The sequence below is a fragment of the Solanum verrucosum genome, unplaced genomic scaffold, assembly GCF_900185275.1.
Source record: "Solanum verrucosum unplaced genomic scaffold, falcon-dt-bn FXZP01000118.1, whole genome shotgun sequence".
Lineage (NCBI taxonomy): Eukaryota > Viridiplantae > Streptophyta > Magnoliopsida > Solanales > Solanaceae > Solanum > Solanum verrucosum.
The window spans coordinates 400,675-415,320 of NW_026020568.1; the positions used below are offsets into that span (position 1 = coordinate 400,675).

The 14,646-nt window shown below is 29.5% G+C and overlaps 1 protein-coding gene across 1 annotated transcript; it reads left to right on the forward strand.

Moving 5' to 3' along the window:
* Positions 1-6,094: 6,094 nt before the first annotated feature.
* On the forward strand, positions 6,095-9,600 carry LOC125810551 (gibberellin 2-beta-dioxygenase 2-like). Its single transcript, XM_049490026.1, has 3 exons — positions 6,095-6,587; positions 8,644-9,034; positions 9,113-9,600. The coding sequence occupies exons 1-3, from the start codon at positions 6,193-6,195 to the stop codon at positions 9,365-9,367; spliced, it is 1,041 nt and encodes a 346-aa protein (XP_049345983.1). The 5' UTR covers positions 6,095-6,192; the 3' UTR covers positions 9,368-9,600.
* The last annotated feature ends 5,046 nt before the right edge of the window (positions 9,601-14,646 follow it).

Genomic DNA, 14,646 nt, shown 5'->3' on the forward strand with positions numbered 1-14,646 from the left:
CATGTTAATGCGTTTGAAGAAGAACATTGTTAAGCCTTTTCTATTAAAATGACCAAAATATCCTCAAAGTTACTTCCAAAAATGGTAAATTCAAAAAGTATTTTTACGTAATAAAGATGAATAATGAAAATAGAATAAAAATAATTCAATTTTTTTGGGAAGAATATTTTGAAAATTACAAAAGATATTAGGAAAAAAATTATAAGAGAGGTTTGGTCAAGTGATACTTGATTTATAAATGCTTTTAGTATTCTCTGTGTCATTTTACTTGACCTCTATACAAATGTTTCAATTTATTTGTTCATTACCGTAAATTAAGATAATTTTATTATTTACTTTCCATATTATTATTGGTATTAAATAACTACATAAAATAGTACTAATAGTCAATTTAGAGTTCCAAAATATTGTTAATAAAGTTTATTCAATAAAATACACCTCTAATTTTTTTTTAAAGATATATATGTATCAAGTCCACAAGAGTCAAGTAATATAAAACGAAAGAAATATTTATCAAACACATTAATAACTCAAAAAGAAAAGACTTATAAATTATAAGCATGGTCAAACACCCTTTTAAAGAACTGTTTTACATGAAATTAGATATAGACTGTGTTGATACTCCCTAACTAATTCATAGCTAAAACACTTTTAGATAAAAAAAAATTAAAATAATTCGTAACTAAATAAATTTAATATAAATTTTATACATTTTTTTATGAAATTTTATCTATCGGATCAATTTCTAGCCGTGAAACACTCCTAAAAGAACTACTTTAAACGTACCCAACACATAAGAGACCAATATATGTTGTTACTTAATTTTTTCTTGAGAAGTAGCCTCACTAAGTAATACTTTTGATACTCCATTAAAAATATTAATAACACAACATAAAGAGGAAACAGCATGTGGTTACGTAGTGATAGGCCTGCAAATAAAAAGTACATGGTCAGTTAATTAGACTCTTTTTGCCTCTTAAAGTGTAGAACAAAGTCAAATTAAACCAATATGGATGAGAATGACCAATAGAGGCATATTCCTTGTTGAGTTTGTCTATTTTGACCATTAACTAGGAAACAAATTAAATTTAGTTGAACAAATTATATTGAACAAATTATATAAGGACAATGCTAAATGACCAGAAAATTTGGTCAGAATTTGGTCAGAAATTTAAAAAGTATAATATCTTTTTTATTTTAAAATAAATTGATATTTTTTCCATTTTTTAAATTTAAGGTATTAAAATTAAAAGGGTAAAAAATTCAAAGAGATAAAATAATATAGTATGAAATATGTTATTTTACCATTCTGACTAAATTCTGGCCAAAAGAATTTTTCCATTATATAAATTCGTTCATCCTCGACAAGGATGTTTAATTAACGTCAACCTTTTCATAACCCACTAGGAATTTTCTTTGTTTTCATAAAAGTAAAAATCTAGAATTTTTTAATTATTTAGGTTGATTACAAGGAGACAACCAATCAAAAAGTATTAGCTAAATCATCTTTGAATTTAGTGCCTTAGATGAGGTTACTCCTTCCTTTAATCAGAAATCTCGAATTTGAGCTCTAACTGTGAAAAAAAAACTTTGATAGCTAGGGCGCATTCCCCCTCCCCTAATACCCAATAGGGTCCTATGCATGCACTGCGAATCCAAAATAGTTAGACTCCCGCACATCAAATACACAGGATGTGACGTCAAAGAGTATTAGCTTAATTACTTCTTTTTGTGCTTGGTGATTTTTTTTCCTTTTTTTTTAATTTTCACTCCGTGTCCGGTACCACATTGTTGCCCGATTAAGTCCAGAGTCGCATGGAAAAGTCTACATTAGAAGTAAAACGCTCTCTAACAAAGGCGGACTCTTTATACTAAAAGAAACTTCAACTCGAGACATTCGATTAAGGATAAAGAACTATATTTACCATTCCACCACAACCTTTATTGGTCTTGCTCGGTGAATTAGTCGTGAACAAAAGTGAAGTAGGTGCCATATTATAGTAAATACAAAGACTAAGCGTTGGGATTACACAGAGACCTCGGTAATTTCATATTTATATTTTGACTACTTCTCAAATAGTACATCTTTTTTCAAAAGGTAGTATGAAACGTTGAAAAACACTTGTATAAAATAATGTAAAATACAAGTCCGTGACTACTAATTAAAGCTTTACAGCTGTTTTTCTGGGGAAAAATACTTACGCAAGGAAATTTGATTTGACGAATTTTTAACGAATGATTCAAGAGTACCACACACATCCTTTAGGAACTTATTGCAAATCTATCCAACTAACACGTAGATTCGAGATAAGGTTGGTATATATTCTATTTTTTTAGACTTCACTCCATAAAAATAGTACTAAATATAATGCAGATGATAACATAAGTAATTGATTCGTATTCCTTTTTAGGAAAGAAAAAGTGAAAGTATATAATGACAATAAGTAGTTAGTTTCTTGTAAATGTTTTTAAATTCTGTAGCGACGTTGGATTTAATGACAATTATCTTTGATAATGTGCATATTTATTGCTGCTAAAAGTTATTTTTGTTGTGATGTATATTAGATTCAAAGTCTAAATATCAACGCAAACAAACTTGTCATGACAATTCAACAGTGGTGTAAAATATTAAAATTGTAAAGTACGTAGAAATTCTTTTAATTTGATTAACCTAATACAACATTAAGACTAATTAAGAGTAGTTACTTCCACGTTTCAACAAACATCCCCTAATGTCAAAACTATTCAGCAAGAATTAATACCCACAGAAATTAAAGTCCATAAATATATATTCTTGTGTTCAGTAGATAAACAAGAAATATTACCTTAAAAGGTAGTTATATCTAATTTATATAAATATTACAGGAAATAAAGACAGGGAGGTAGGCAATGGGGCATGGGGATAAAGAGTGTTGGAGGGCGTGAACTGTCATTAGTAGAGCTTGTTTTCCCTTCTTTCGTTAAAGGAACTCATTCTTTTTTCTTTTTTTTTTGTAAGGAGCTTAATTATTTTCCTAAAAAAAAAAAATATTTTCTAAAATATTGATCAATCCACATATAAAAAATTAGTACTATTTTCCCATTGAGTAGCTATTTTTCAATGATATTTTGATTGAATCGGTGAGAAAATAAAAAATAGTAATGAAATTTTCCACTATATCGGTGATAATATTATTTTTTTTCAGTCAGATAGTTTGATAGAAAATGAGTGAGAAAATCATAATTATATAGTAGAACTTTTCACTAATTCACAATGGAAAAAACTTTTATTTCTAATAGTGACCAAACATGAAACAAAATTAAAAATATTTTTGTTTACGGATAGACATGTTTTCACCATATTCACATTTTCTAAGAGTACTTACTTCATTTTCCAGTAATAAGAGGGCGATTGGACAAGCTTTAAGAGTTGATTAAATCGAATCGAATCGAATCTGTTAAATAGTTTTTCATCCCTTTGATTTGATTATTTCTGTCCTTGTTGGTTTTCTAAATATGTGAGAAGATACTTCCAAAGAGTGATATATTATAGCATATAATATGTCAAATCAATTACTATAGAAAGTAAATATATCTGTTTTAAAATAAATGATATATTCTTTTCATTTTGTTTCAAAATAAATAATATTTTACATAATAGAAAAGAATTAACTTTTTTCTCCCAAATTACCCTTGTTTTAATAAATGGAGTTTCATATCATTAAAGAGTCACTTATTTCTTCAAAATATCTGATTAAGGATAAAATAGTAAAACACTTTCCACTTGGATTAATGAAAAAAATCACCGATTTTGATAAAATAATATATTTTCATAAGACCCTTATATAAATTTATGGTCCCATTAATATTATAAATTAATAATTCTTTAAAATTACAAAAAAATATTTAAGACAATTTAGTGAAATATGATTCTATTTTTTTTGTTAAAATTTAAATCTACTTGAAGCTTATTTCTTATTTTTCTTAGTGCATTCAAACAATCCGGTGTTGTCTTCTTGAACAGGAACAAAAAATTGCGGAGAGTGCTAGACGTGATAAGTGTTTCCTTATGCATAACTTGTTCCATATGTATTGTATCGTCTTGAACTTCATCATTAACATTGTTTTCTCTGATAGTATCTGCAATTTCTTCTAAGCTCTTAACCTCTAATTAAACATGTATCATTTTCACCCGGGTAATCTAGTAAGCTATTGACATTCATTGTACTGTAGTAACCGAGATTATTAATCATTACCTCAAATTCATAAATATCGTTTTCACAAAAGGATTCATTTAAATTCCTTCACCCAAACAATCCAAGATCAAAAATTAATATTCATTGGATTTTGAAAACTAATTTTTTTCTTCTATATTTTGCAATAAATAGGTCATGAAACAATGTTAGTCGACAATATATATAAAGAAGGACAATATAGAGTCAAAGTCCGCGTAGACAATTTGTTTCATGTCGATATATATGGTGGGGGAAAAAAAAGAAGAAGAATGAATTACGCGTCAATTAATTAGTTACTATAAGTTATATAACGTGTTGAAACACAAAAATCCAATTAAAAGAGGTTGGAACAAATGGCCTATGGTCACACATTTTTAATATGGTCACTTCACCTAATGCCCACATCTGCCGCCCTTCATATTTCTTCCTTCCCCACTTCCCTACCTATGGATCACCTTGTCTCCCCTATATTGATAGATCTACAATAAAGAAAACATAAGAGATTTGGTTTAATAATTCATATTCGAAATTTACTGATCTGATTAATATGATTCATACTAGTTAAAAGTTTCTTCATTCTCAATCATCGAAATTTGATATGAATGATGAATATTTTTTTTTAGTTAAACAACAAAATGCATCGAATTTGTGATGAAGGAAAAAAAACATGAAGTAACTTTGTTCGTTTTTTTTTAGTTTAATTTGTTTTTTAAAAAAAAAGTGATATATTGAGTTTCCTTTCATTTTCGACTAGATCCGAGTTATGAAAACAAATAAAGCAAGAAGTAAAAACAATTAACAATACAACAACTTGGAATGGAAAGAAAGAATGAGCATGCATGCATAAAGCTCTTAAATCAAGATTGCAGAAAGATAAGATACTCTGTACTTCCATTCAAGGGCTAGCTTATAGTACTAACTTATAGGGTTATTGTTTTTTTGGCTAATAATAGTAAAAATCTAGTCTATGCCTTAGAAAAAAGACTATCCTAAATAATACTCGAGTAGACTTGTGTGGTCGAAGATCAATTTAGATATGAGGTCAATTAGTAACAATTTTGTTATCATTATACTTCGTGCTTTGAATAAAGTCATGAAATGATTGAACATAAAGACATTATTATCCGTAAATTAATAAGTATACATTTTGTTCCGATTCGAGAGATTATCTCTTTTGCGTTAAAAAATCTTTGACCTCGAAATTTATAGTATCCCGTCCCCCACCAAATAGCACAAATTCCTCATTTGCATCGAGCTCTTCCTTCAAAACCATATTTTCACGTGTTAAAGATTGGCACTAGCCCTAACCTACTAAAGAGATTCAAAATTTATCCCATTTATTTTTATATTTAAAAATAATTTAATTAAAATTTTCATTTTACTTTTTTATAAGATGATTTTACTATACAAATATACAAGTTTAGAAACTCTTCCTTGCTATTTCGAATTCATGCCTACTTTTTTTTTGTTATTAAATTATCCTTAGGTGATACTATAAGTTATATTCCTACAATTTTTTTTTTACAAAAAGGGCTAAATCTGACCTTGAAATACAACACTTGACTCTGAAACCATACCAAACACTTGCAAATAAGCCTAAATTTTGTTGGGGTCGACCTTATTTTTTAAAAATAATTGAATAGCAGTAATAGTAAACAAGATTGTCAAAGGTCGTGGCAACACCCCCACTCTTCTCTGCCCCAGTCCCCCTGACCCCCACCACACCCTTTCTTGTTTGCTATATATTTTTTTTGAAAAAAAAATATTTTTACTTTTTCTTCGTTTTGTGGGTCCCACTCCTAACTTCCAATTCCCTCGTTTCTATCTTTCCAATCTATTTATAGACATCATCGACAGGAGAAACTTAGAAGCAATATAGTAGCAAACTCAACTCTCCTCTGTATAATTATAAAAACTCACTTATTCCAATTCATAATTTCACAATATTATCAATCAATCAATCACATATTCTTCTATTATGGTAGTAGCAACTCCAACTCCCCTTTTACGCCGCGGTAACAATAAGAAAAAAACCGCGGCGTTTGGGGTTCCGATAATTGACTTGTCGGATGACAAGTCCATTGCGTCCGAAATGATTGTGAAAGCATGTGAAGATTACGGTTTCTTTAAAGTAGTAAACCATGGTGTTCCAAAGAAGGTAATTGCGAGAATGGAAAGGGAAGCCGCGGACTTCTTTTCGCGTCCCGTCTCAGAGAAGGGACGCGCTGGTCCCGCGGCTCCCTTTGGTTATGGTAGCAAGAACATTGGCTTCAATGGAGATAAAGGTGATCTTGAATATATTCTCTTGGAAGCAAATCCTCTTTCTCTTACTCAACGAGCCAAAAGCTTCTCTAATGACCCTTCTACTTTCAGGTAACATCGCCTTGTGATATTATTTGATTGATATATAAGTTGAGAAGAATAATAGAAATATAACATATCACATAGATTGGAAGAGAGAAATCAAATGATATACTTCCCTATGTTCCTATTTAGTAAATTGTCATAATTTTAAGTTTCACGTCTCTTTAAAAAATTAGATAACTTTACCATTTTACCTTTATTTAGTGTTATTTTGAAGTCAAATTTTTCAATAAATGAATGTGAATTTGTTTATTTTGATTAATTAACTTGACCTGTGGGGTGTAAACATGAATTAATTATTTAGTTTTCTTATATTAATTAAATATATACTTTCAAAGCTAATAACTCTCAAAGGGTAAAATAAGAAGAATAATGTTATTTATGCATATTAAAAATATATATTTTTAGTAAGGACAATAGGTAAATAGAAATGTTAAAAATATTTAATATGCGTCGGATAGTATGTTGGTGCTATTTATAGCACTTTAGCTAGTTAGTTAGAAATGTGCAGTCCGTATTTGGCCTTACAAAAGTAGTTATTAGCTGAGGAGGAAGTACATATAAATAAAAGTATATATTATAATTTATAACTATGTTTGTTTGTTCATTAATTCATTAGCTAGTACTAGTAGGTCCACTAATTAATTTATTCCTGAAATTATGCTGGCCGGGTGAAATGAGACTTCCCTAGCTAGTCTATTAATGCATATATAATAATTAGCTCTATTACTTTGTGAATGCCAGCTAGTCACTTCATTTTACAACTTGCGTTTGATTTTTATTTTTCCCTTAAGATAACTCGCATTTCTGATTTGATTTTATAAAACTTTAATATCAAATATGGATATAGTCAGGTCATGGAAACAAAGTTCAATTTATTCTTCTGATTAGTACCCCACTTAAACAAAATCAAGTGGGGTATATTATATATAAGATTAGCAATTATATAATATCTGTAACGCATTAATGAATTTACTGTCGCATCCCTATTGTTCTAATTCCCATATTCACGTAATACATTATTATACAATTTGGTCTCATTACATCATCAATTACGTGTAAGGGAGATAAGAAATCTAGTAAAAAAAGTTTTTTTTTTCTTTTTTACCGAAAAAAAGAAAAGAAATTATGATCGACAGAATTTCATAGCTAAACAATAAAAAATTAATATGCTAATTGAGTATATATAGCTATGAATTAGTAACGAATTATATATAGTAATGAATTAGTAATAGATTTATTTATAATTATATATAAGGATGGCACCTCGTTTTCAGAAGAAAAGAAAGTTGTCTAGTATTAAAATATCTGACTTGCCTAATACTACTTGCTAGCTGCTGTCTGTTGACCAACGAGAGGTCATATTTGAGTTTTCTAAATAGTTTCACAAGTCAAATATATGTTTACACGTGCGTGGACCCCTTAAAACCTTTTTTAGGTCAATTTGGATGAGAAAAACTTTTCAGATAATAGCATGACCAACCATAAACTATATTTCTGAAATTTTAGGTGTATGTAATGTATATATCACCAAACAGTTGCACAATATATTTGATTATCTAAAAATATATATTTTTTTATGCGTTGACAAGAGTTACATATAGTATTAAATTAGTAGAAACTACCGGCTAAGGGATAAGTCAATGATAATAAAATAATAGTAATGTACCAACCAATTTTCATTTATGTCTTATAGGCCTAGCTAGGACCATGTACCAAAAACAAGAAAAAGTCAGAAGTCTATTTTATTTGATTCTATTTTAATGTTTTAATTATTTTCACTATCTTTAATTAATATGCAATTTAATTAGTAGATGTAGTCTTATTTGGTCGGCAGATCACTTAAGACTTTCAGTACGGATTCATTTTTAGAATATGGTTGCATAAGAAATTATAGAAGAGGAAAAAAAATAGAGTATAAAGTGCAAACTAATCTCTATTTGTTTGCTTAATAATTTAACGAATTTCAATAAAGTGTATCATTCTACATTTAATGAGTTCAATATGAAATGTTGAATGTATTAATTAAAGTTAAATATTGAATTTGTCTCTGATGTGATTGTAGCTCGGTGACAAATGATTACCTAAGTGGAGTTAGGAAGCTATCTTGCGATATTCTTGAATTGGTGGCTGAAGGTTTATGGATTGAAGACAATTCAATTTTCAGCAAGCTCATAAGTAATTCACACAACGACTCTTGCTTCAGAGTCAATCACTATCCACCATTTATTGCACCTAATAATGATGAAGATGAATTAAACAATAATCATTGGGACCTATCATCAAATCCATCAAAATCAAAAGTTGGGTTTGGAGAACACACTGACCCACAAATACTAACAATCCTTCGATCAAATGACGTTAGTGGCCTTCAAATTTATACTCATGATGGATTTTGGATACCTGTTCCTCCTGATCCTAATGAGTTCTTCGTTTTTGTAGGAGACTCCTTTCAGGTTCGTACAAATAAATATCTATATGTAATCATTTGAATTTGTAATATTTTTCGACTAATAATTAAACGAATGGTGCAGGCGTTGACGAATGGTAGATTTACAAGTGTAAGACATAGAGTGGTGTCAATAAATTCATGGAAAAGTAGAATGTCCATGATGTACTTTGCAGCTCCTCCGCTTGACGCTTGGATAAGTGCTCCTCCTCAAATCAACAATGTTATTACTAGTAATATTTATAGGCCTTTCAAGTGGGGGGACTTCAAACAAATTGTGTATTCATTACGTCTGGCTGATAGTCGTCTTGACTATTTCAAGAATCATACCCAATCATGACCGACTTATTATTTATTAACTCGATCTATTTGCTCTCTTAAAGAGTATAACTTAATTAGTATCGTCGTCTACTTTAAATGTGAGTGAAAAAATCTGTTTAGAGGGACTAGGAGGTTTATGATGTGTAGTTTAATTTCATTACATAGTTATAAATCTTTTTTAGGTGTATTCATATTGTAAATCTTTTGTTCACGTTATAAAGTGTATAAAAGTTAAGTTAGTTTTTTGTTTAATGAGCTTGTTCCGTTGGTGGTCCGCTCTATTATGATAAATGGTGGCAAATTCGAAGCGCCATGTGTTCACATTTATACCTTGATAAATCTTGAATCGTAACATATTATAGAAAGATAATTTTGTCTTTACTTTGGATCCTAAGACAACTAATTAATAAGAGAAAATAAAATCAGTAGCTTTGAAAGTTATCATATAGATGTAGCTCTTGTGACACAGTCTTGGTTAAAATTGTAACCACATTGCATAAAAAAATTTTAAGCTGAAATTTGGGATCTTGTCTATATGTCAATTGTCAGGGGTCTCTTTGATATTGACAGTCACATTCTGTATATCCTGGCTGTTATGTCACACCTTAAATGAGTAGTACATAGGAAATATGGTGCAAGATTGTGTGTTTGGTATAAATGAAATATATTTAGAAAAATAAGTTGATTTTTTATCTACTTTTTTTAAAGTGTTCGGTAGTTAAATTAAAATATTTATGTATAAACTAGAAAAATATGATGAGAGGTAGGTGTGGGGTGGTGGGAGAGGAGACTAAAGGGGATCGAGGTGAAGATGAGATGTGTTGGAGGACATAAATGACAAAAATTATGTGGACAGAACTTGTTTTCCCTACTTTCATTAGGAAAATCATTTTCTTCAACTTGTTTTTCTAGCAAAAATATTTTCTAATTTTTTTTACCTATCAAACATTAAAAATTTGAAAGCACATTCTAATTATTAAGTGCAGTATAATACAGAATTCCACTTTAGCTAGCTTTATCACCTTTTCGATGATATTATATATATATACACACACAAAAGTATCAAGCTAAAAAAAGAGAAAACTTTTGAGTATTGTGGTATTAAACATATCATGTGGAAAATTTAAATTAATTTTTTTGATGATATATATATATATATATATATATATATATCTAAGAGGGTCCGTACATTAGGTCAGTTTCATGGTGCCTCATCTGGAGGCAGGGGATCACAAAGAGGGAGTGGTTCCTTTCAGCATCGGGGACCTATTCATGCATCTATGACAACTAGGGGTATACAAACCAAACCGTAAAATCACTTTTCATTCAATCTCTTTACAAAAATGGTATATATGTACTATTAATTTTAACACGACAGTGGTATATGCACCTTTTTTAAAATGACGAGGATATAAATAAATCATTTTTTAATGATGATATATCTTCTCTAAAGCGCAAAGTTAATGGGTATATATGCATTTTTTCGTATAAATAACTTATACATATTTAGATGCTTATAAAACAACAATCTTACTTGTTTAATATTAAGATCTAGAAACAACATTTTAATCATTTTGATGTAGACGTTAATCTTAATGAGTATATAGATTTGATCAGAAGCCAAAATTAAATCAAACCTACCAAAATCATAATCTTAGTTACAAAATCATTATCATAAAATAGGCAAATATATTATTATTAATTCAAATTTTTTTCCTAGTTAACATTTAAATACCTTCAAGTGATTTTCTCATCTCTATATACGTTAATATGTTAATGTCTCAATTTCATTAATTCCTTGTTGTCTATTGAAATCTTGTAAATAACATTCCATAAATATTGATTTACTTTATATTTGTTCACAAGTCAAAGTTAAATCAAACCTACTAAAAACATAATCTTGGCCTCATTTGTTTGCACATAATTAGTCATCAATATTAACTTCTTGTAATTGGTTATCTCCATATTAACTTCTCTTACCTTATAAGATTTGATATTTAAAATTATTTTGATTCATAATTTAATTATAACATGATCAATTCATTGGTTTTGTCTAGATTGAGTTATAGAAACTCTTACATTTTAAGAAACACATTATTTGAGATTCTTCTTTTATGTAACTGTAAATTAATACAAGTTATGAAAGTTTATTATAATCTAATGATAGTACGTCAAATTAAATTTAATGTTATGTAGTAATAATGCCACCAAGGTTTTGTTGAGAAAAGCCTTCTACAAAAGTATCAAGCTAAAAAAAAAGGGGGATGTAATTATAAAAGTAGAGATTTTTTTTTTGAATATTGTGATATTAAACATATCATGCGGAAAATTAAAATTAAAGAATTGACAGAAAAAGAAATAAACATTCTTCTGAAGTGTAAAGCCATGATAATCAATTATATTCTTCTTCGAAACACTATGGAAAACACCAAGTAGTTGAGCTTTGTTGGATTATGATTTTCCTATAACATATAGACAATCATATACGGGTAAATTTTAGAAATCACATAGTTTTAATATGAAATTACAATATATCCCTCTTTAGTTTGTAATTACATTAATCCCTTAAAAAGTAACACAAACCGGATACATAATATGTAGCTCGGATACATTAAAGAGTATCTCGGATATATTATAACATAAATCGGATACATAATATGTAGCTCGGATACATTATAAAATAAACCAGATACATAATATGTAGCTCGGATACATTAAATACTGGCTTGGATACATTAAAGAAATAAGGAATTTTAGAGGTTTTTAGAAATAGAAGGGGATATTGGAAATAAGGAAAACATAAGACGTGTATTTCAGTAATTTTTCCATCATATATTGATATCTGCTATCGAAGAACCATAATCCAACATAGCTGATCAATTGCTTGTTGTCTTCAATAGAGTCACGAAGATGACTAGTTAGTTATCATGGCTTTGTATTTCAACATTCTAAGTGGCTAAGTTAAAGAGTAAGGCCAGATTGGATGGACGCAACTGTAATTTCTACAACAAACTAGTTATTGTTGGATTGGAATTTTTTTTGGATGACATAAACAAAGCTGAAAATGTGATCTCCTAAGTGGAGGACATGTATAGAGAGAGAAATGGAGAATACAAGTGAGGGATGAAAAATTAAGGAACAAAAGAAGGGTTTTATAATTGGTATGGGGTACTTTTACAAGGTTAAATTTGGGGATATTTTAAAGGCGGAATGGTCTGGTGGACCCTTATACTTGTATCAATTTGTATTTTGAACCCTTCTACTTACACTTTTGTCATCTGGACCCTTAAACTCAATAAAATACAATTTAACAAACCCCTATGACCGTTGACCAGGCTTATGTGGCAGTAAGATGTCTGAGTTGGCAAAAATGTGTAACTACACGCCTATTAAGGCGAGTGAGGAGCATTTTTACTTAAAATATATTTAAAATTATAAAAAAAATAATATTTTAAACCATTAATTAAAAAACTCCTTCTTCTTCACCCATTACACCTCATTTTCAGCCATATTCATCCCTTGCCCAACCCTTTTTTTCTTTTTTTCCACAATCTATTTTTCGACTAGATCTAGTGTGTTGGCTTAGGTTGTTGGTTTTGTGAGGTTGGAGAAGGAAAGGAAAATGGTCGTGACGTGTGGCGGAGATGAAGGCAGGTAAAGGAAGGAATATGAGTGGTTTCGCCGGCAACAATGGCAACGGCGGCGATGGTTTGGGCCATGAAACAATGGGAAGGGGAGAAACTATAATGGGTAGATTTCGACGAGTTTCACGGCATAGGTTGGTGTGAAATTGTATTTGTAACCAATTTGGGGTGTGAGGATTACGAAAAGTTTGGCCAGATCTGGTTGTGCGGTGGTTTAGGTTGTTGTTACTGTGGAGGTTGGAGGAGGAAAGAAAAATAGTGATGGTGTGCGGCGGAGAAGAAGAAGGGTGAGGGAGAAAGTATATGTGATTTCGCCGGCAAAAATGGCGACGCCGCCGGCGATGGCTTTCTTTTGGTCGTGAAATAGGGAGAATTAGAAATGCCAATAATAAATTAAAATGTTATTATTTTACATTTTATTAAATAATTTTGGTTAATAATTTTAAAAAATAGTTATGAAATAATTATGATGTGACATTAATATATCTGATGTGGATATGACATGTCAATTTTATAAAGGAGAGTGAACTACACACATGGTTGGAGGGGCTTAAAAGTCTCATTTTAATTGAGTTTAAGGGTCCAGATGACAAATGTAAGTAGAAGGATTCAGAATACAAATTGATACAAGTATAAGGGTTCACCAGACCATTCCGCCAATTTTAAATAGCATTATATATATAATGATTTTCATTAGATTTGATTAGAATTCAAAATTATAAAAAATCCATTAATCATAAAAACATTTCAAAAATATAATCTTAGCAAGAAAATCTTTATCATAAAATAGGTTAGTAAATTATTATTATTATTATTATTAATTTAGTATTTTCCTAGTCATCACTTTTCTTTAAATGGTTTTCTCACTACTAGAAATAAGCTATTTACCGACTACAAATCCCGACTACAAATATGTAATCGGAAATCTAGAAAATTTTCCGACTACTTTAATCGGTACATTAAAATTTATATTATTTTAATTGTTTTAAAATTTTACCGATAATGATTTCGACTACTGAAGTCGTAAGTTTTATGAAATAAAGTCAACAAAAGAATTGACTAGTGTTCCGATTACAGTAGTCGGTACTTTGTTAAAATAATTTTAAAAAAAATTTAATTGGCGACTACTGTAGTCGGCAATTTTACTATATTTTTTAATTAAATATTAATTTAATTTTTCGATAACAGTAAAGTAATAGTGAAGGTCCCTACTTCGATCCTAGGCATCAACATTTACTTTAAAAATATTTTTTTAGTTAGTAAATTCTGACCCATATATTGTAAAATTGTTTAATTAAGAGAAAATTGACTAGTGTTCCGTTTTTTCACTAACATTAATTATAAAAGAAAACATTAATTTAAAAAGAGAAAACTACTCTAAAGGTAAAGTAATAGTATTCTAACCTATTTTTTCACTGACTGTCTCTCTAAAATTACTCTGTAAACTCTTTCTCCATCGATTCTTTTCACTTTGGTTGAGGACAAATCGTTTCCAGAATCTAAAAGCAAATCATTTCCAGAATCGTTTGAAAGAGGTAATGTAAACTCTTCTCCTTTTTCGGGTTTCAATTTGGTTGAGGTACTGTAAACTCTTCTCCTTTTTCGGGTTTCAATTTGGTTGAGGTACTGTAAACTCTTCTCCTTTTTCGGGTTT